Source organism: Podarcis raffonei, chromosome 3, assembly GCF_027172205.1.
Source record: "Podarcis raffonei isolate rPodRaf1 chromosome 3, rPodRaf1.pri, whole genome shotgun sequence".
Classification (NCBI taxonomy): domain Eukaryota; kingdom Metazoa; phylum Chordata; class Lepidosauria; order Squamata; family Lacertidae; genus Podarcis; species Podarcis raffonei.
In genome coordinates, this window is record NC_070604.1 from 93,817,502 (window position 1) to 93,840,788 (window position 23,287).

At 43.2% G+C, this 23,287-nt stretch overlaps 2 protein-coding genes across 2 annotated transcripts in view; one reads left to right on the forward strand and one right to left on the reverse strand.

Annotated features, from left to right (window-relative positions):
- Positions 1–23,287, reverse strand: part of LOC128411079 (calpain-2 catalytic subunit) — a 268,506-nt gene that overhangs the window by 68,453 nt on the left and 176,766 nt on the right. The gene's annotated exons all lie outside the window — the stretch shown is intronic.
- The window catches only part of NVL (nuclear VCP like), a 40,598-nt gene that overhangs the window by 1,475 nt on the left and 15,836 nt on the right, over positions 1–23,287 (forward strand). Inside the window, exons 3-15 of the mRNA XM_053383065.1 lie at positions 1,899–1,951; positions 3,143–3,239; positions 3,594–3,642; positions 5,706–5,972; positions 10,074–10,185; positions 10,397–10,473; positions 11,316–11,450; positions 12,307–12,408; positions 13,806–13,923; positions 16,031–16,175; positions 17,324–17,594; positions 18,865–19,083; positions 22,909–23,013. Coding sequence (XP_053239040.1) covers positions 1,899–1,951; positions 3,143–3,239; positions 3,594–3,642; positions 5,706–5,972; positions 10,074–10,185; positions 10,397–10,473; positions 11,316–11,450; positions 12,307–12,408; positions 13,806–13,923; positions 16,031–16,175; positions 17,324–17,594; positions 18,865–19,083; positions 22,909–23,013 — 1,750 coding nt within the window. The remainder of the gene's footprint in view (positions 1–1,898; positions 1,952–3,142; positions 3,240–3,593; positions 3,643–5,705; positions 5,973–10,073; positions 10,186–10,396; positions 10,474–11,315; positions 11,451–12,306; positions 12,409–13,805; positions 13,924–16,030; positions 16,176–17,323; positions 17,595–18,864; positions 19,084–22,908; positions 23,014–23,287) is intronic.

Below are 23,287 nucleotides of genomic sequence, written 5' to 3' on the forward strand. Positions count from 1 at the left end.
AAATAACCACAGTAGTTAATTTCTTCTAATCACCATTTGTCCAGCCTCAGTGTTAGGGAAGTAAGCCAACTTCAAGTCACCGTTTATTATGCTGGCTTTTTTCTCTAAACCATGGGTAGGCAAACTAAGGCCTGGGGGCTAGATCCAGCCCAATCGCCTTCTAAATACGGCCCACGGACGGTCCGGGAATCAGCATGTTTTTACATGAGTAGAATGTGCCCTTTTATTTAAAATGCATCTCTGGGTGGGGCATAGGAATTAGTTCGTTTTTTCCCCAAAATATAGTCCGCCCCCCCAAGGTCTGAGGGACAGTAGACCAGCCCCCTGCTGAAAAAGTAAGCTGACTCCTGGTCTAAACTATAGTTAACACTAACAATGATGGATTGGATCCTAAAATTCCTAGGCACTCTGATGTGTCCTGATGAATAGAAGAGTCCCAGAAGTGTATATTTGTAGTGAATGTAGTAATAAAACACACAGGGTTAAAGGTCCATCAGTAAAAGAAAAACCTACTAAAGGCAAAAAGGCTTCGTTACAAAAAAAAAATCAGAGAAAAAACTGCAAACACGTGAGGTACAAACGAAAGTAAGAGAGAGAATGACCAGCTCGCTGAGCGCACAAATTTATCTCTTCTGGCTCAGGGTGACCTTGAGATAGTCAAAACAATATTTGCAACAGAAATGAATATTCTAGAATGAACTAGAATCTTTCAGCATTTTCCAGTTTCTGCCATCAAAGACTTTAGTCATGACAAACAATAGTTCCAGATTTGGAAAAATAAATAATTTCCCTTAGTTGGAAAAATAACAGAAAATGTTCCAGTCACCTTTTCAGGATTGTGCTGGAAGAGGAGAGCTCAGGACTCACCCAGGCTTAGGGCCCATTTACTTATCCTCCCTCTGCCAGCAAGTTACTTGTGCTCTGCAGCATGGATAACTTATAGTGGACAGAAAGGCTGGATTGGGGATAAGGAAAAGGGGAACCAATCTCTCTCTCATGAGGAGAACCTTACACCTGTGCACGGTTCTGTTGAGCTAAAGGGCCTCCCATGGTAGAACCCATGGCAGACTGAAGAAGGATATGTTATTTGATAAAGAATGTACAGTTGAGTCACAACTTACCGTATTTTTCGCCCTATAGGACGCACCGGCCCGAGCTTCCCCCGACCCCAGCCCCCAGAACATGCAGCTCTCCGCAAGCCGTGGGAGCCCAGCGCCGGGCTCCCACGGCTGAAGCTAAGCCTGGGCGCGTTGCGCCTCCCCGCTGTCCCCCGAGCTTGCGGGGCTGGCGGCAGGGAGAAGCGGGCTTTTCCCATCGCTAGCCTCCAAAGGACGTCAGGAGACAGCGGGATGGCGGCGTTCTGCCTCCCTGCTGTCCCCCGAGCTTGTGGGGCTGGGGCTCTCCAAGCTTCAGCGAAAGCCTGCATTCGCCCCATAGGACGCACACACATTTCCCCTTCATTTTTGGAGGGGAAAAAGTGCGTCCTGTAGGGCAAAAAATACGGTATGTGGGGGTTAGAATCTGGGGTTAGAGCGTAAAGCAAAAGTTGCATATAGTCAAAACACACTCTCCCTGCACCTCCAAACTCTCCTGAAGTGAGTGCAATGACGGGTTAGAATGCTTACGTTCCCCGCTTCCTTTCCCCTGGCCAAACTGTAAAACCGAATTCATGCAAGTTAAGTACACATGAATTGCAAGACAATTGTAATTTGGAAAACAGGAAAACTTTTGTTAAATATTGGTCCCAATCTTTCCCTGTGTTTGACCTGAATAATTCAGGATAAGGCTAATTGTCTTCTTACAATGGTAATCTTACAATGATTATGTGTCTTTGCTGGAAATGCAATATATGCAGAAGAAGGCCTTCACTGAGACTAATGTATAAAATTGATTTCCAGTGCTGATTATGGACGAAGAAAAAGAAATGCCTTTAGAATACAGGTAGAGAAAGGTGAGTCCTTTTTTAATATTGACTTTGAAGTGAAAATTCAGTCCTCGGTAATGGGCTGGATGACAGCCAACAAACTGAAGCTCAGTCTAGAGAAGACTGAGACACTGCTGTTGGGTAGTTCCCTAGACTAGATGGATGGGAGGTTGCCTGCTCTTGAAGGGGTTACATAGCTTGGGGGTACTTCTAGATCCTTTGCTGTTGCTTGAGGCTCAGGTGACCTCAGTGGTGTGGAGTATCTTCAGTCAGCATCAACTGGTAGCCCAGCTGCACCCATATCTGGACAGGAATAGCTTAATTTCTGTCTATGCTCCGGTAACCTCTAGGTTATACGTAGTGCTGCCTCTGAAGATGAAGTTGGAAACTTCAGCTGGTGCAGAATTCAGTGGCCAGGTTGTTTACCAGGTCAAGACTGTTTGAGCATATTACATTGATCCTGTCCTGACTGCACTGGCTGCTGCTTTGTTTCTGGGCCCAATTCAAAGTTCTGGTTTTGAGATCTAAAATGGCTCAGGACCTCAATACCTCATGGACCGCCTTTCCCCATATGAACTGACCCAGATCCTGAGATCATAATCTGAGGACCTTCTTCATATGCCTCCATGAGATGTCTGGAGGGTGGCAACACAAGAATGGACATTTTCTGTGTTGGCTCTCCGTTTGTGGAATGCTCTCCCCAGTGAGGCTCTCCTAGTGCCTTCATGGCATACCTTTAGGTGACAAGAGAAAAGGTTTCTATATAATCAGGCCTTTGGCTGATTCTATGGCCTTTTAAATGTATTTGGGGGGGTTATTGGTTTGTTTTTGTTTTATTATGTATTTTGTTTTCTCATTCCGTATTTTTATGTTGTGAACCGTCCTGTGATCTTCAAGTGAAGAGTGGTATACAGATATAATAAATAATTATAATAACAAATCATTGCATCAAAGGTAGTTGTGGGTAATCCAAAAGTATCTTAAGATTCTGCCTGCTCCTCATCAAAATGGATCTTGGCCAGATTCACTGTGGTTTGTGGATCCTAGGTAGATCTAACACTTACTTAGACTATTCAGGAGCTTTGAATTCATTGAGACTTAATTAAGAGCAAATAGAATTGTGCTGTTCAAAGTGTTTCTTCTTTTTGGTTTCACTGTTGCCAAACAAGATTATGGGGTTCTGTGCTTTCATCTATGTTTATTAATTTTCTTCAACAGTTTTTGGGATAATCAATGATGATCTGAAGTCTGAAGATTTAGCTGCTCTAGAGAATGAACATTTGGCGAAGAAAGCAAGACACAAAGGGGAGGAAGAGTAAGTTGAAATTACTTAATTCCAAGAGTTAAGAACTTTTTATAAAGCCATGGAAATTAATTGGTCCAGGTCAGATGTAACACTGCATGATCTTGGAACCATAGTAGGGCAATTCTCTCCTGCATATCAGATACTAACCCCTCTTTCTGTTTCTGAGCAAACTATGGGTAGTATTACAAATCATGTAGGAAACAGAACGCTGGACTAGATAGACCTTTGGTTTGATCTAGCAGGGCTCCTATGTCAGGGATGATGGCAGTTGTCATCCAACAGCATGTGAAAAGCCACAGGGTCTCTGTCTTAAAGAATAATGTCAAACTTATTGTTGTTAAAACATCCTTTCTTTCTCCTAAGTGATTCAGAAAGCTGCATGGATACTTCGGACACTGACACAGGACTCCCAGTAAGTGTGTCTGTGTTGGACTGTTGTCTGATGAAATGTATCTCTTTCTATGTGTTCTAATAATAGTTTATAGTTCTGAAACCAAGTGTATGCAGTGGATATAGATGAATAGCCTTCAGTCAGTAGTGGCCAGCCTTTTCTTCAAACCCACGTGAGATTCAGCCATGTATCTGAAGAAGTGTGCATGCACACGAAAGCTTATACCAAAAACAAACTTAGTTGGCCTCTAAGGTGCTACTGGACAATGTTTTTATATATTTCAACATCGTGAGATGGACAGCGCCACTCCTGGTACAGTGCATGATCATACATACGTAGCTCCTGCCATCTAGTGGCTTGGGCTGGTTTGCCTCTTATCTGTTGAAGACCTGTTTTTGCCATAATCCAAACAATAACACTCCTGTCAAGGTGTGCCACATACTGCTGCTTGTGTGACTTGTGACACTCACATTGCAAATTGATGTTGGAAAAGGTGTGCGAAAGCAACCCTTAAAGAGAATGGCATCGCAGAGAGCCAGAAAAATTATAATCCAGAACATTAGAAATATATGAATTAAAGAAGCGTTATAATGGACTTCCTGAGTGATAAAACCAGGGTGGGAAGTCTGGGGGGGGCGATTGCAGGAAATATCCAACAGAAGGAGGAAAAGCTGGATACTATTTACAGCTAGAAATTTTCTGAAGTGCAGAGGTCAGATATTTTGAATAATTACTTTATATATAATTGGCAGATAGAGAAGCGGACCTTCCTTTTCTATTTCTTATTATTTTTATTATTTTCTTCTTGCCTTTCTTTTTCTTCTTTCTAGACTTTCTTTTTCTCCTTATTCTTTTTCTTCTATTTTTTCTTTGTTAAGATATTTAATGTTTTAGTTTGGGGGGAGATATTTGATAATGTTCTGTGTTTTTCTTTATGTTCTAATAAAATTTATTTTAAGAAAGGTGGGTGAAAGTCAACTACATATGTGCTTGTCCCAAGTGTGCCTTCACCTGGACAGAAATAAGAAGTGCATGTGTGACTAAAATGTATAAGTGTTATTTGTGAAATCAGTTACCGTATTTTTCGCCCTATAGGACGCACTTTTCCCCCTCCAAAAATGAAGAGGAAATCTGGGTGCGTCCTATGGGGTGAATGCAGGCTTTTGCTGAAGCTTGGAGAGTGAGAGGGGTCGGTGCGCACCAACCCCTCTCGCTCTCCAGGCTTCAGGTAGACATCCGCAGCCTAGGCAGCCCTGCGGGAGGTCCCGCAGGGCTGTCTAGGCTGCAGATAGCAGCCTAATTCCCGGAGCGCTAGGCGCGCTGAAAGCAGAGTGCCCGGCACTTCGGGAACACATCCACAGCCTAGGCAACCCTGCGGGAGTTACCGCAGGGCTGTCTAGGCTGCGGATAGCAGCCTGCCGCCCGGCGTGAGATGCACCCTGAAGCAGAGCGTCCCTCGCGCCGGGCAGACATCCGCAGTGTGGGGAGCCCTGCAGGAGTTCCCCGCAGGGCTCCCCACGCTGCGGATAGCAGCCTGCCACCCAGCGCGAGAGGCGCCCTGAAGCAGAGCGCCCCTCACGCCAGGCAGACATCCGCAGCGTGGGGAGCCCTGCAGGAGTTCCCCGCAGGGCTCCCCACGCTGCGGATAGCAGCCCGGCGCTCGGGGCGCCCTGAAGCAGAGCGCCCCACACGCCGGACAGACATCAGCCAGCCCCACAAGCTCGGGGGACAGCAGGGAGGCGCAGCGCCGCCATCCCGCTGTTCCTCGACCTGGTTCGGTTTCCCCGACCTGGTTTTGGGGGGGAAATAAAGGGGAAAAAATTTCCTTTATTTCCCCCCAAAAAAACTAGGTGCGTCCTATGGGACGGAAAATACGGTACTTGCTGGGGAACTCTTGCCTACCTGTAAAGGCAAGAAGGCAAGGGGTTGGTTACAAATCTGGTATTTTTATAAAGTACCGTTCAGTATTTTATGCATAATGTATTCTGTAGTGTATTCTGTAGCACACTAGTAAAAATAATTATGGTTTAAAAAATTCATAACCTTCCATTGATTCTTTTATAAATATATATTATATTTTTCAGCCCTCAAATCACATGAACTCATCTTTGTTGACCTTATATCGGAAAGGAAATCCAGATTCTCTTCCAGCATCTCCCAAGAGTTCGCAGACAATGTCCAGCACTCCTTCACAGAAGCCTGGATCGAATAGGCTTCCCACTCAAGCACCATCTGATACCAGGATCTCAGAAGGTGGCTGGTTTATTGATAAAACCCCAGACAGGAAAGAGGAAAACTTTTTTATCGACCTTTGTGCAGAAGAAAGCGATGGTTCTAAACAGATGGTTGAGGTAATGTCTTGACATTAGTGAGAATTTCTTCCCTCTTTCCTGTCCCATCACAAAAACATAGGGTCAATAACAATAAAGCATACATCTAAAACATACTATAAAAATAATTTTAGGAAGCTACGTTATTGTAGAAACTAAAACTCCTAAACTAGTATCACCTTCGCCAGCTAAAGGCAGTTCTAATGTTGTTGTTTTTAGCCCATTTCAGATGTTTTCAAAAACACATGGGAATGAAAAATTATTTTACAGTTCAGTGGCTCTTGGAGATCAGTGAACATGCTCAGTCATTGGTTTATTTTTAAAAGAATGTTCTGTATTTCTGCATACCGCAAGATTCATCTGAGCGCGGGGATTTTCCCACTTGTTTCTCAGTGGCCTTGTTTGGTTCCATTTGTTTTCTCCTGAGTTTGCAGTGAGAGGGAATATCCTCACCAAAACTGAGACCATTTACACATCTTGTTGCATTGTATGATGATGATGCATAGCTTTGAGTAACAAGTTCCTTGTTATGTTTTGTCATAGTGTTGGCACAAGCCCTGTTCTTTGTTTTGAGCCTTGCCTTAGTATATGGCTGGCTGCACATCTAGAAAACAACATTGTTTAACTTTTGACACACGTTCAGACTTTCTTGGCCTTAATCCCTCTGGTTGGCACATGTAAAATGTGCCCCATGGCTACTGGGAGGGGGGAACCATATAACTTTTTTTGTGTCTGCCTCCCACAACTCACATGTTCCAGGTAGTCCTCAGCCTAGATGAGATGTGGTCATGTGGTGGTTCAGGGTCCCTCTTCCTTCATCCAATGGAAAATCAGTGTTTTTATTCTTACAGCTCTTCTGCTCAATTCTCATCCTATTTGAATGACTGAGAGAATTAATCAAAAAAACAAAACAAAAACCAACCATGCACATCAGGTTCTGGGGAGTTAACGGGCTTTTTGCAAAATGTTGTTTAAGGTTATTAGTTGCTCATTATATCTACAGCTGATTAGCCCAGAACCTGTTCTTCTCATGTTGCTCGAGAAAGCAGCACATAATGTGTAAAACAATATCTTGTCTATTTTATGACAAATCATAACGTTATCAAGGTTGATAGGACCACACAGTTTTCCAGACACCCCTATCTAGCTTGCATTGTTTAAACATCCCCCCCCCTTTAGAGCTTTCCTTGTGACTCACTAAGACTGGGTTTGTCTAATCACATCATTTTGTGTAAAACTTTCTAATCTAGTCACTGACACCCCAGCTGTTTACAGACAATCAGTATCCTCACTTTGGCAGGTGGCCAGACTTAAGGGCAGCTCTCAGAGCCTTTCAGTGACTCACCTCACGAGTTACTAGGACTCACAAGTTCCTTGAGCTTGTGACTTTGAGCCTGCAAGACAAGTACGCTTAAATGACCGTGTCTTGGCTTTCCCCCCTGAAAGGATAAGCTTATACACTCTTAACATGCCAGCCAAACCCACAAGGTATGGTATAACAGTTTGGCTGTGCTGCGATTCGGAAGAAGAGAGAAACAGGGAGAGAAAGGGATAGAAAGAGAGAGAAAGGGAAGGAAGTGGCCCAACATCGAAGCCAAACAGAGAGCTGGTAAGTTAGTCATCACTTTGCCACCCACCGGGAAATAGCTAATAAAAGATTGACTGTAGTTGGCATGTTATAAAACAAACCAGAAATGCCTTGCTCACAAATCCAGAACGATTGGCGGCACTTTTTATAGTTTTTAAGAAGGTTTGGCACTTGAAAGGAAGTAGATCAAGCAGATCAAGTAGATCAAGAGAAAGGGAAGGTTTGTGAAACCTGCAAGTAGGATTTGAGCCCAAGAGCACCCCCGTCCTGTAGTTCAGCAATTGTGGAGGCAGAACATCGCCATCCGGGCCAATAGCCTTTCATAGCCCTCTTCTCCCTGAATTTGTTCGATCCTCTTTTGAAGCCATCTGGGTTGGTGACCGTTGCTGCCTTTCGTGGGAGCGAGCGTCACAGTTTCACCATGCACTGCATGAAGAAGTGCTTTTATCTCTCCTGAATTTTCCAACTTTCATTTTCCCTGGATGTCTGAGCGTTTCTTGTGTTATGAGGGAGGGTGAGAAAAAATATATCTCCGTGCACTTCCTCCATACCATGCATAATTGTATCAACTTCTCTCATGTCTCCACTTACTCACCTTGTCTCTGAACTTAAAAGTCCCAAATGCAGCATCCTTCCTTCATAGGGGAGTTGCTGCATCCCTTTCATCATTTGGGTTGCCCTTTTCTGAACCTTTACCAACTCTACAATAACCTTTTGGAGGCGAGGCAGTCACAGGAACATTATGCTTAAGTAAAAGTATTATCTGCCCTCATCATGCAGTTGTGTAATGTGATTGTACGTAGGCTATTTGTGTTATGTAGCGTGTGCTGAGATGTGTTTTTACCAGCAATCCACAACTCTTCATATTGCACTTCATATTGTGCAGCTATTGGTGCAATCCAAACCATGTCTTAACAGAAGTAAGTCATACTGAATTCAATTGGGCTTTCTTCCCAGGGGTTAAGATTGTTGTTGTTGTTGTTTAGTTGTTTAGTCGTGTCCAACTCTTCGTGACCCCATGGACCAGAGCACGCCAGGCACTCCTGTCTTCCACTGCCTCCCGCAGTTTGGTCAAACTCATGCTGGTAGCTTCGAGAACACTATCCAACCATCTCATCCTCTGTCGTCCCCTTCTCCTTGTGCCCTCCATCTTTCCCAACATCAGGGTCTTTTCCAGGCAGTCTTCTCTTCTCATGAGGCGGCCAAAGTATTGGAGCCTATTGGAGCCTCAGCTTCACAATCTGTCCTTCCAGTGAGCACTCAGGGCTGATTTCCTTCAGAATGGATAGGTTTGATCTTCTTGCAGTCCATGGGACTCTCAAGAGTCTCCTCCAGCACCATAATTCAAACGCATCAATTCTTCGGCGATCAGCCTTCTTGATGGTCCAGCTCTCACTTCCATACATCACTACTGGGAAAACCATAGCTTTTACTATACTGACCTTTGTTGGCAAGGTGATGTCTCTACTTTTTAAGATGCTGTCTAGGTTTGTCATTGCTTTTTTCCCAAGAAGCAGGCGTCTTTTAATTTTGTGGCTGCTGTCACCATCTGCAGTGATCATGGATCCCAAGAAAGTAAAATCTCTCACTGCCTCCATTTCTTCCCCTTCTATTTGCCAGGAGGTGATGGGCCCAGTGGCCATGATCTTCGTTTTTTTGATGTTGAGCTTCAGACCATATTTTGCGCTCTCCTCTTTCACCCTCAATAAAAGGTTCTTTAATTCCTCCTCACTTTCTGCCATCAAGGTTGTGTCATCTGCATATCTGAGGTTGTTGATATTTCTTCCGGCAATCTTAATTCCGGCTAGGGATTCATCCAGTCCAGCCTTTCGCATGATGAATTCTGCATGTAAGTTAAATAAACAAGGAGACAATATACAGCCTTGTCGTACTCCTTTCCCAATTTTGAACCAATCAGTTGTTCCATATCCAGTTCTAACTGTAGCTTCTTGTCCCATGTAGAGATTTCTCAGGAGACAGATGAGGTGATTAGGCACTCCCATTTCTTTAAGAACTTGCCATAGTTTGCTGTGGTCGACACAGTCAAAGGCTTTTGCATAGTCAGTGAAGCAGAAGTAGATGTCTTAATAACTCAGAGAAGCTATGAACTATGCCGAGCATGGCACCCAAGATGAACAGGTCATAGTGGGGTTAATATTGCAGCCCATTAAATGTATGTTGATGGTACTATATTATTAAAAATGGGGAAATTAGTCAGACCCAGACTAGTGCTTGTGTCGTTTTTTGTCTCTGTTGGGGTAACCCTAATAACTTGTGTGCAGCTATATTTTTTGCTTAAAAAGGGAAAGTCTAAATGAATACTGTTTTTTAAAGCTTGCAAATGATGTCATACTCAATAACTTCTGCTGGGCATTTTATTGGCATTTCCTTCTTGGGGTACATTTGGTTTGCCGGTTCATTTTTCTATTGATTGAGTTTAAAGGTTTTTTTAAAAAAAGATTACTGCTTTTGGTGTGACTTACTGGGTAAAGAATGTCAGCAGACTAAATAGAAAAATCTTATTTGTACTCTAGGATTCAAAAGACGTTTCCTTTCTGGAGAAACCCAAGAGGAAGAGAAGTAAAAGGAGGAACGAGTCTCAAGAAGTAGATGAAGAAATAGAATCTGCTTTGAGGAAACAGAAGAGTAAGAGACATTCCACTAAAGAATATTTAAACAAAAACACAAGAAAGCCACTGCTTATTCCTCTGGTTCTTTTGTAAATGTAATACCTTGTTCTGTCCAATCTTTTCTTAATTCCCCTCCCCCCCTCCCCCGTGCTTTCCATGTACTTGATGAGAATACCTCGCAGATTGTGTTCTCACTGTCCTAGTAATATCTCCATTTTTCCTTACAGTTAAACAGAAAGGCTTCGAGCTGAGAACTTCTTCCGTGAAATTTGAGGATATAGGAGGCAATGATGACACTCTGAAGGTTAGAGTTAACTAAACTCTCTGGGCGGGATTCAACTAATGTGTGCCATCAGTGGAAGCCCTGCGCAAAGACAGTGCTCTCCCTCAACCCTGCACTTCGCGAAAATGGCTTTGAGTGGCTCAGGAGAAACCCACAGGGTAGGAGGAGGGGCTGTTTTGACTGGCAAGTTGAAAAGCTTGCCATAACAGAACAGTCACCTTAGCTCAACATTGAATTCCTCCCTCTGACTGGATAAAAGTTGTCAAGAAAATCACTTTTACAGTGAAAGAGATGAGCGTCTACATAATGCTGAGGGTTGCTTCATGCAGCATTATTTAGGTGTAATTCTATTTTTAAAAGCTGTAATCCACAAATCCTGAATCAGTGCTTTGCCTCGCAGTAAAAGAAATTAAAACTCTATTCTGAGCTAACCTCAGTTTAGCTGTAAAAAACTAAATTCTACAGACTTGCTTTATTGCATGATTCCGCTTTTGCTAGCAGTAGGAGAGTAAACTGAAGCACTAGCCTTAGATACCTTAGGAATGCTATGATTGCGCCAGGCATTGTTCACAGATTTTCAAGCATATCTTCAGCCTTCAGGGTTAGAAACTTCCGTGTCTTAAAATGAAAGGTGCGCTCTGACCCAGATAAAGTGTGATAAAGACACATAGTGCTGTTAATAACATTTGCAAAGATGAGATAATGCAGAATTTACTTATTTGCATCGGTCGGAATCCATTCACTGGTTGGGTGTGATTTCATATGGTGACAGGGCAGGAGAACACAGAATTCTGGGAGGATGTGGAAACTGTTAACTGTTACAAAAAGTAAGATAGGACAAATTTTTCCCATTTTCACTGTAGGAAGTGTGCAAGATGCTGATACATATCTGTCATCCTGAAGTATACAACTATTTAGGAGCTGTTCCACCGCGAGGATTTCTCTTGCATGGACCACCAGGGTGTGGGAAGACGTTATTAGCTCAGGCAATCGCTGGGGTGAGACTATTGGTGTATACTTTTTCTTTCTTTGCCTTCAAACATCAGGTGTATTTGTATTTTTAATGTAGGCAGAGATGGTTTTAGGCATGTCTAATATATATGTGACTGTGTGTGTGCACATCGCACCAAACCTGGAAGTGACCCCAAAAATCACAAAAATGTCACAAAAGGGGCAGGGGCAGAATGGGGTGCTTGCAGGTATTTTCAGTGGTGTTTCAAATATGCGCGGTTTCACTTTAAAAACATGGTGCTTTGGAACATAGCCTCCACATAAATGGGAAGTTGCCTGTACACAAGTACTTCTGCTAGTTCTTGCATTCAAGATGCTACAGAACACATTGCAAAGTAATAGCTGGTGAAGCTCAAAACTTGCATTGAAAAACCAAACCCCTCCGTACAGCATTTCTGTAACATCTTGAATGACAGTGCTAGTGGAAGCACTGTGAAAAGCACTTTAAAATGTTGACGCTGCATGGGCCTCTTCCTGCTTTGTATGTCATGGTGCCCAGTACTTTTTTGAATAGAGGGGAAAGAATTTTGATACACATCTCTTCTCTTCCTGCAGGCCAGGCCTCCCAGGAGGTCATCTAGGGTCTCCTCAATGGTTGCCTTTCCTTGTCTTTTAAATGGTACTGTACAGTAGAGTAGTACACCCTGGATAACTGCAAAATCTCATGACACTGTTATCTGTTAAAGTCTTTTTGTTCATTGCCCATTGAATCAAGGTGTGATATTACTCTCCCTTCCACCGTTCAGCCCTCTATGGTAGAGGCTTCTGTAAAATGCCTGAGGCTTGGTAAGGGTCTATCCTACAATAATCTTGTTTTGTGTTCATTTGTGTTTGTTTTTCTAGGAGCTTGAACTGCCAATACTCAAAGTAGCTGCTACTGAGATTGTGTCGGGAGTGTCAGGTGAATCGGAACAGAAGCTAAGGGAACTGTTTGAGCAAGCTGTGGTAAGACCAGCAGGAAACAGTCTTAAAGCCTTTTATTAATTCACTTGACTGAATCATTTCTACACACAAATTTAAACATCTTGGCAGGAAGGCAAATTTCCACTTATCAGAATACTAGCTGTGAGTCGGCTGTAAAATTGTTCCACTTATTTTTGTAGAAAAAAATATAAATAGCTGAAACCCAACCTCTTTACAGCTTCTATTAAAAATCTCCGCTCAATAGAATCAAAACCTTTTTCTGCATTAAAATTAAAACCCAAATATTGTCTTTGCTGCCAAGTGTAGTTTTTCTAACATTTCATGATGGTTGTCTTCCAGCTATAAATTTTGTTCAGTATGGTCTCTGAGAAACTTATTTGCTAAATAATATTGCTGCCAAAATCAAATGATCTGCATTCAGCAGGCAGGTAGATCTTTATGATTCTAGTTTCTCCAGGTTCTTTTCTACTCTGAATTAGGATGTGTCTGTTTCTTTATATAGTCTGTTATGCAAAAGGTTTTAGAGGAAGTTGTTTTAATGTGTGTCATATGCTAGCTCTGACAGTACAATAACTCCTTTCAAAACTATTCAGATAATACACAGTGCTTATGAGTTTCAATGTCACTTTCTCTTTAGTTTAATGCTGGACATTTCGTATTGTCCAAACATAGTGGTGTGTTTTGGTAATTGGAATCAACTTCATTTTATTGACTCGATCCACAGTCAGACAGCTCTAAAAGTGGTGCATATGCCAGTTTCGCATTGCACCGCCATGTTCCTTATTAAAACCTGTATTTTCCTGCAAAGGAGAAAATCTATTTTGGTTTTGAATAGTTTTTTCTCCATACAGTAGTAATAGAAATAAAATGATGGCTTATGAATAGACACAGAAAAGGGTGCAGTCCAAATCAAGTAACTCAGTGGGGTGGGGTTTGGGGGGGATAGTGGATTTGACCAATACTGCATCTTGCATTTTTGTATTAGTGCTGCTGTTAGTCCATGCATAAGGGGGGGGACTGTTTATTGAATGGATATAGTAAAAATTAAGGAAGCACCTGCAATTATTAATTGTGACTCAATGTGCTGGGGGAGGCAGAAGGTGCAAGGGGACATATTTTGATAACTCTCATTCATTCTGTCACACCCCGACTCTCTTTTCATGTGTGTTTGTCCCATTCCCTTTTCTTGTGCTTATACCTTTGGTAGATACCCTATGCAGACCTCTTTCCAGCACAGAGCAATTGCTAATATGTATCCGATTGGGTGAAAAGTTTTGTTTTAACTTTTAACAGTTGGTACCTTGCTGTTCTTTCAACAGCATTTGAAATTATAAAACAAAAAAATCATAATATGCTAAGAGTTATTTAATCATTTTCTGTGTTTCTACTTATTTCTTTTTTATCATTATTATTTCTAGGCCAATGCTCCATGCATCCTCTTCATAGATGAAATTGATGCTATCACACCCAAGAGAGAAGTTGCCTCAAAGGACATGGAGCGGAGAATTGTAGCGCAGCTTCTGACTTGCATGGATGGTCAGAGCTTTTTTATTCTAGTAAAAGTACTCTTATCAGACCTGCTTTTTAAATTGGATCTTGCTCTTTAGGTGAAATTTCAGCTGAATATGATGTCAGCTGCAGATTTCCAAGTACCAAATCAGCAAATTACAGAGGGGTAATTTGTGATAATGTTTATCGAAAGCACAAAAAAGTGGGGTGTGTATCTTGTGGCACCTTAAAGACTAATTGATCTGACGTGGCAGGAGCTTTCAAGGACCGGAACTCACTTTGTCAGATGCATTAGATACTTTTCAGATGACAACCGTGTTTATACATGCTAATAGGTCCAGTGTTGAACCTCTAACCTTCCACATGTTGAAGGACTCTAAATTCAATCAGCCACAACCAGCATGATCAGGCATGCTGGGAGCTGAAGTTTACCAACATCTGTATACCTGGTATAGATAGAAAAATGTGCCAGGAGACGACAATGTCAAGCAATGTAAAAGGCAACAGTTGGATGTGTCACAGTATTATGCAGATAGCACAGATGAGTACAGACTCCAATGAATTGAATGCACAAGGTCTAGTCAGCCTTGTAATGACTTTCAAAAGAGCAACTCAATAGGAGTTCAATCAGCATTTCTGAGTAAATTAACACTATCATTGCTATTCTGAAGGGTCATTTAGCATACACAAAAACTGGTTAAATTTTTCACAAAACTCCCTCCTTTATATTCTTCTCCCACTCCAATTGTAACTGTGTGTCCTCTTGACAACTGAGACCACAAAAGTGTATGCAGTAATAAGATTTGTTAATCTCTAAGCTGTTGCGGGTGGCGCTGTGGGTTAAACCACAGAGCCTAGGACTTGCCGATCAGAAGGTTGGTGGTTCAAATCCCCGCAATGGGGTGAGCTCCCGTTGCTCGGTCCCAGCTCCTGCCAACCTAGCAGTTCAAAAGCACGTCAAAAGTGCAAGTAGATAAATAGGTACCGCTCCGGCAGGAAGGTAAACGGCGTTTCCGTGTGCTGCTCTGGTTCGCCAGAAGCGGCTTAGTCCTGCTGGCCACATGACCCGGAAGCTGTACGCCGGCTCCCTCGGCCAATAAAGCGAGATGAGCGCCGACTGGACCTAATGGTCAGGGGTCCCTTTACCTTTACCTTTAAGCTGTTGCAAGACTCTTTCTGATAAGTAGGTGTTGTAAGATCAATAGTGCAGAGACAGTTGCTCCACCCATGTACTACATCAAGGGATAGAAGGCAAATTAAAACACACCACAACATGGACAGATACTATTCCCGTCAACTTGGATGTGTGACTAGCAGGTCAGCCCTTGTTAAGCTTGGTTGGGCCTTCAGCTTGCCACCCCAAGACTCTTGAGAAAAGGGAGTTGGGACTCAGCCCACCCCTTTACCTCTGTTGTAAATCCAGCCCAATGCCTCCAGTACCTGTCCAAACAGTTGTGATGAATTATAGAAAGCTATAACAACCCAACAAATGCTGTTGCTATGGGAAGGGCAAAAGGTCTACTTCGTGAAGCCAACTGGGAGAGCATAAAATTCTTTCCCAGCCTTGGCAAGTGACGTTTGTCCAGAGCAAGATCATGAGCAAAACTGCAACATGACAACTGGTAGAAGGCAAGTCTGTGTCAGTGCTAGTGGACCCTAATTTTATAGCTTGGGCATGGGACAGAAGGAAGTGGTTCTCGCGCCACCTTGCATTGAGGCCCTGTTCCCCAGAAGCTAACTGGTGTAGCCTGCAGGAAGCAGGATTGAATTATCTGTGCATCAGTTGATGGGCAGGGAGTTCAATCCTGATCAGAAAGGGTTTTGCACTGAAACCCCGGCTAAAGGTCCCCCAGCCCCATTTCATTTTAATGTAAACTGCTTTCTGCTCCTGGAGCAAGGTGAGCAAGCTTGGATCTCTTGCCCTGTAAGGCCAATCCTGATGGAGATCTAGCATGCTGAGTTTCCTTACCTGTTTTATGTGTTCTTCTTTCCTAGCCCAGTATTATCACTGCCAAAGAGCAGACATGCTGCGCAGTCCCAGCATTCCCTGTCGCATCATCACTAGTAAAAGTTGGCAGTATACACCTGAGTTGTGTACTGAGAGTATATTTATTGTTTTTCCTTCATCTTTCAGACTTGAATAATCTGGCTACTGCTGCTCAGGTCCTAGTAATTGGGGCAACCAACAGACCAGACTCACTGGACCCAGCTTTGCGACGTGCAGGAAGATTTGATCGAGAGATTTGTTTGGGGATTCCGGGTGAAGCAGCCAGAGAGAAGTGTGTGAGCTTTGCTTTTAAAGTTGTTGTTTTTTCAAAAAAATGTTCAGTTTATGGCTTGCTAGCTCTTGAATCCAAAAGTTTCTATTAAACTTTTAACTAAAAAAGAGCAAATATAGCTGCTGCTTCTGTTGTAGTACAGGATAAAGTCTGCTTCAGATTTTTCCCTGTAGCATAGACGTCCCAATTCAGACATTTGGCCAATAAAGCAATAATACGGAAAGAGTAGCATGTGTGAGATTTTGATCAGCTCCTGCCCATCTGGAGCTGATACAGGCTCGTCTTATCTTGAGCCCAAGCAGAGCGTAGTCACGCAACGAAAGGATAAGTAGGTAATGTGCTACATCCTGAAGTTTATTTACAAGCTATGCTGAGAGCATACAGATATACATCTTGCCTCTGTGAGAGCAGAGAAGCAACTCCTCTCAACACAAAGAAACCGAGAGAACACTGAAAAACAGGAAACCAGTGTACGTCACATCCAGTCTCCCATTCCCATGGGAACCCAACAGTAACTCTGACTGTGGAATGTAAACAATGTCTTGTGACAAGCACTTTTGCTGCTCAGTGAGGGAAATAGAAACCAACAGCATGGCTTGTTTAGGATTTTTTGAGGAGTCGATGCCTTCATGCTATTTTTTCTCATAGATTTGTTTATTTTCTATTCAGATGCTTTGGTTTTGGTTCACCTATTACAGGAGTAAGCAGATTAAGGGCTTGTGGGATCTACTTCGCTTTTTACTAGGACCTCGAGACTCACCTTGGTGCAAAAGACAATAGAATTAAAGAACTCTGAGCCCAGGAAACCTGCTTTGAGTAACAGACTAAAAATCTATTCAGCAGTCTAATTTGGGACACTGGAGTGGGAGGGAGAACATTAATTTTGTTACTGGTATTGTTTAAAGTTTAAGCAATGAAAAAATGGAGCATTCCTGTGGATCTTCTGCAAATCATGCAGAAATCCACCAGTTTAATAAATTATAAATATCTCTGCCCCTTTCATAAGCTCTGGGACAAATAATTCAATAACTTATGGTTTTCTCTTTCTTTCTTTCTTTCTTTCTTTCTTTCTTTCTTTCTTTCTTTCTTTCTTTCTTTTGTAAAGACTAAAACTGTAGTAACTACTTCCTTTTTCTTCCCTTCGCCAGAATTCTGAAGACATTGTGTAGAAAACTTAGATTGCAGGAATCTTTTGACTTTTGTCATTTGGCTCATTTGACCCCTGGCTACGTCGGTGCTGATCTCATGGCACTGTGCCGTGAAGCCGCAATGTGTACTGTGAATAGAGTTCTCGTGAAGCTGGAGATGGAGCAGCACAAAGTCCTGAGAAGTAACGAAAGGTCATCTGGACAAGACTTGGAAAAGGATACTGAAGAGCTTGTAAGACAGGTTATCAAAGAGCCAGATCTTCCCACTATGGTATGTATTTTCTTTGTATCCTTTCCCTGTATCGTACTATAACTCTTCCTTAACTTTTAATATTTCCCACTTGGTATATGCATTAGTATTTCCTTCATTGGGGCAAACTTTGCAAAAGCCTGACAATGGTCTATTAGGAGATGCATGTGGTCCTCCATATGTTGCTGAACTACAATTCCCATCAGCCCTAGCCAGCATGGCCAAAGGTTAAGGTTGCTGGGAGTTGTAGTCCAACAATGTTTGGTGGGCCAAAGGTTTCACAGCCCTGAACTATAACATCACAAAGTAGCAAGCAAACTTTTGAGTTCCCCAGAACTCATTTTTGGACTGGATGTTCAGTAAAATGATGAGGGAGAACCAGATATACTTCCCTGAGTTCGTTGGAACAAACGTGGGATTAAAATGTAGTAATTATAATAGTTAAAAAAACTCCTTTAATCCTCTCCTTGTAGTGTACAATTTTCAGAGCTGGTGGGATCAGTTGATGAATAAACTTTTATTTACTTCTTTTATTTTCTTATGTAGGAAGAATTTATGAGCCACTTGATTTTTTAAAAAACCTAAGCAGTATTAGTAATCATTAATATAAAAATAAAATTACTGTATGTACATTTATTTTTAGAAGAATAAAAATGTGTTAAATTGAAGGGCAAGATTTAATAAATGGCAAAATCTACAAGTACAAAGAGCAGTGCAAATATGTTCAATTAAAGAGATTCCCCCCCCCTTTTTTTTTAGAAAAGAGCCTTGGCTTCTAAGGGTCATGCATAAGCAAAAAAACAAAAACAGAACCATAAACTTTTATTGCGCTAGCCAAAGGCCATGGTATCTTCCAAAGAAGGGGGGGAAAACAGTAGTAGCTACGCATGCAGTAAAACCATGATCAAATCCACTAGAATTCCTTATTACGCAGAATAAAAAGTAATTCTCAAAAGAAATGTGCAGATTAGATCTTGGCGTCTCCTTCATAAGCCAGTAAGTCATGAATCTGTAGCATTCTCTTGGAATACATAAACACATTAATGGAATGCAAGACAGTGAATTGCCTACTAAAGTTAATTAGTTTGTGCTTGTCTTGAACTCAATTGTTCCTGCAATATTTCACTACAAAAGGATGCTGTTAAGTCATAGTAGTCTTTGGCCAGTTTCAAGCATGTTGTAATCAAACTCCTGCCTTCATTGTTATTTATCCATACATGATTAAACTTTAGGAGGTTCTCCCTCTAACCTGTTCTTGTATTTCCTGCTACTCCTGATCTTTCTTCTCTAGGATGAATTGCAGAGGCTACTCCAGTTGCTAAAGGAACCAGACCCCCTTGGGGAAGATCAGCTGCAAAAGCTATGCATTGAGTTGAATGATTTCATTGTTGCGCTCTCTTCGGTGCAACCCTCTGCCAAGAGAGAAGGCTTTGTTACAGTCCCCGATGTGACGTGGGCGGATGTGGGCGCCCTGGAGGATATTCGGGAGGAGCTCACCATGGCAATACTGGTAGGGGCTGGACGCTGCTACAAAGTCCTGTTAATGCACGCGAGCCTGAATTAGCTTCTGGAGGTTAAGCTGTGCGATTCTGCCAGGGCATTTTTGTGGGGGTTTTGTTTGAAAGAATATGAGAGGAAACGAGCTGCATTCTTGGCCTATCGAGGTTGCAGGAAGCAAGAAATTGTGTAGTGGAAATGGAGGCTTATTGACTAAAGTGCGACATTAAAATTAGCCAGCAGCTTCCTTTTCAAGTCAAGTCAGAATATAGTTTGAGGAAGCAGTACTTAGAAAGGAGACGTTGCAGTTCCAAGTAGTTCTTTCTGTCGGACTCCAGCACCAATGAGTCTTGGCCAGGCCTAGCTAATGGGCAGAGAGATAGGAGCCATAGTCCTGCAGCAGTTGGAAGGCCACAGGTTCCCCCATCATTTGTCTGTAGTATAGTCCTCTTGAGGACTGAACTGTTCCTTTTTTAAAAGGAGAAACAAGTGCTATAAAGAGTAACTGCAGTGTGCAGACAGCTGTTACCAGAGATTTGGATGGAGGGAAATACAGACACACCCCGAGTTGGTAATGCATTAAAACAAACAAGTCCTTTTTTAATTTAAGCTTGAGACTTGTAGGTGTAACACTGGCTCCCTATATCCCATGGTTTGCAAATTGGGCGCCAGGCTCGGGAGTAATAACAACAACAACTCATTATTTATACCCCACCCATCTGGCTGGGTTTCCCCAGCCACTCTAGGCGGCTTCCAACAAAACACTAAAATACAATACCCTATTAAACATTAAAAGCTTCCCTAAACAGGGCTGCCTTCAGATGTCTTCTAAAAGTTTGGTAGTTATTTTTCTCTTTGACATCTGGTGAGTGGGCATTCCACAGGGCGGGTGCCACTACCGAGAAGACCCTCTGCCTGGTTCCCTGTAACTTGGCTTCTTGCAGTGAGGGAACCGCCAAAAGGCCCTCGGTGCTGGACCTCAGTGTCCAGGCAGAACGATGCAGGTGGAGACGCTCCTTCAGGTATACTGGACCGAGGCCATTTAGGGCTTTAAAGGTCAGCATCAACACTTTGAATTGTGCTCAGAAACGTACTGGGAGCCAGTGTAGGTCTTTCAAGACCGGTGTTATATGGTCTCGGCGGCCGCCCCCAGTGAGTCTAGCTGCCGCATTCTGGATTAGTTGTAGTTTCTGGGTCACCTTCAAAGGTAGCCCCACATAGAGCGCATTGCAGTAGTGCAAGTGAGAGATAACTAGAGCATGCACCACTCTGGCGAGACAGTCTGTGGGCAGGTAGGGTCTCAGCCTGCGTACCAGATGGAATGATAAACAGCTGCCCTGGACACAGAATTAACCTTCATCTCCATGGGCAGCTGTGAGTCCAGAATGACTCCCAGGCTGTGCACCTGGTCCTTCAGGGGCACAGTTACCCCATTCAGGACCAGGGAGTGCCCTGTTGCCCCACACCAGAGAACCAGCAGCTGCTGGGAGCTTGCTTCTCTTCCTAATAAAAAGCCCAGAAAAACTGACAGCTTAATTTTCTTCTTTTGGAATAGCCTGGTTGCTGTGGTTTTTATAAGACCTTCCATATCCCCATTCAGGCTTCCTATCTATCTGTTTGTGTCTTGTGCTGTGCTTCCGTCAACTATTGGTATAGGCTGTCCTGCCTTAGAGAGGGCCTTTTGAGAGCTATATATAAGTTTTGAAACCCCTTTCATATTGAGTGGCTGCCTCCAAAGGCTACAGTCGAGTTGGGAAGCAGGACCATTCCAGAAAGTTCTATTTGGCTCTTCCTCTCTCGACTGTTTTCATCCCAGCTGGTCATTTTTATAAGGACTGCTATTAAGTTAGTGTCTGAGTTTATATCTTTTTCCTCTTCACTTTATAATCCTATTTAATCTTTTGCGCAATATATATTTTTTCTGCAGATTTTAAGCCTTTGGATAGGGACTGTCTTATGAATGCCACCCTGGAAGCCTTTTTCAGCTAAATAGCTGGGTAAATAAGTTTTTTTAAAGCAGACAGAAAGGCCTAGACAGGGCTGGAGCAGAGTCTACTTCCCCCAAGTTGCCTCAGCACTTGCTGCCACCTCCCCTTGTCCTTGACATGTTGGAGGCTGAAGATAGACCTCTTTGAGACCCAAGAGAATTATTTTTAGGACCCACCCTCTTGTGACTGTATTTCTTTAAAACTGCTTTTAATGTCGTCTTTTAAATTGTTACCTACCCTGGGACCTAATGGCAAAGGGATGTTGAGGATGATGGTGCTACTACTACTATTACAAATAATTAAGCTGATTAATTCCACCCATGCCTTGGCCATCTTTGCAAGCATTCTTTATAGATAATGTCAGAGCCCAGGCTCTCTCCCCTACCCCCAGCCATGTAAATGAGGATACCAGAGTATACGCTGTTGTTTGGGTTGAGCGCAAGGAGTCAACAACAGAGGACTTCCTTGCTGCTCGGCAATCCACCATGCCATCTCTGGAGTAGCCTCATGTTTGTGGCCTGGTAGTTGGCTGCTTGTATGTGTAGAAGTAGTTATGCATGCTGTGTTGACTTACGCTGGTTTGATGGTGCTGGGGCCCAGCAGCAAAAGTATGGGAGGTTGACTTTTCAAAGACTTCCTTCCAAGCAATATTCCTTTCCTTTGAAGACCTTACAACACACAGCACCATCATTTGCAGGCCTCGGTCGATACTGCTTCTTATCAGTTGCCCCTATGCTTGAGAAGACAGCAAGTGCTGTGAACACAAGTTATCTTTAAGCTCTTTTGGACAACTTTAGCAGGTCTTTTTTTTTTCATGTAGGGCAGGAGTGGAGAATCTTTTTGGCCCAGCAGGCCAGATCTTTCTCTCCCACACCCATGGGCTAGCTTTGACAGCTGGGCAGAACCATCTACCTGCCAATCATCTGAGGTCATAATGTGGGGGGAAATAGTGACCAAGCAGGATAGAACCCCTGGACAATCAGCTAATGGTTGGAAACTGGCCCCCTCAGGAAAGGCTGACTCCTATTCCCAGACTCTTTGGGGCCTGTTGCCGGGGACCTTCCCTGGCTGGCTGGCATCCCAGCAGACCAGGGAGATCTTGATAGGCAACACCTCTCTTGTGAAAGGTGCACACCCCCTTCCCCCTTGCATAGCAGCAGGAGAAAGAAGACAGTCAAAACGTAGTCTATTTCATCTCTACTTTTATTCCTGACTGTACACTGTACAAAACATGTCTGCTCACTCAGAAGTCTTCGAGCAACTGACTCAGACCACCCGGACACAAACAACAGGAAGGTCTCATGTTACAGAGAGAACATAACCCTGTGAATCGCCCTGTGAACTGCCTGGAACATCCTGTCCCATGCTTAGGCACATCGTGTGATGTAAACATCGAGCTGCTTGTTCGCAGCTGTGGAGAATTCATATCCCAACACTAATGAGCTGCGGGGGAGTCGGGTCAATCATACTTTTTGCCATATCAAACCTGCCCATCAGCTGACATCACCTGCCCATTGAGGTGATATCACCTGATTGTCAGGTGGGCGTGGCTTCAGAAAATTGGAACTCTGGTGGACCAGGATTTGTCCGAGCTTCCCCAGTCCTGATGTCCTGTTGAGACTTCAGAATCTTTCATCTGTACCAAAGGTGTGTCTCCCTCGGGAGGCTGTGAACTCTCCTTCCTTGGAGGTTTTTAAGCAGAGGTTGGATGGCCATCTGTCATGGTTGCTTTGGCTGAGATTCCTGCATTGCAGGGGGTTGGACCAGATGACCCTTGGGTCCCTTCCAACTCTATGATTCTATAAATAGCTGGCACTTCCATTTTCACCCACCAACGACTCTTGTTACAGGCACCCGTGCGGAATCCTGAGCAATTCAGAGCCCTTGGCCTCTCGGCTCCAGCTGGTGTGCTGCTTGCTGGCCCTCCTGGTTGCGGCAAAACGCTACTTGCTAAGGTAACGTTGATATAATCATAGTAACACCTTGTACTAAGGGATATGGAATCACATTAAATGGGTGTCTCACATCTGGAGCTCCACTGTGTGTCTTGCGTCCGAACCAGCTTGGGCCTCTTGAGTATGCTTTGGACTTGTGGGTCTCTCCTGAAGATAATTTTGCACTTGTTTCTGTCCTGCAAGCATAAAGCAATCAGGCAAGTGTGGCATTGCTACGAAGTAGTTGTGTGAAGTACTCCTACAAGATGCACTGGTGGCCACTAATTTATGTGAC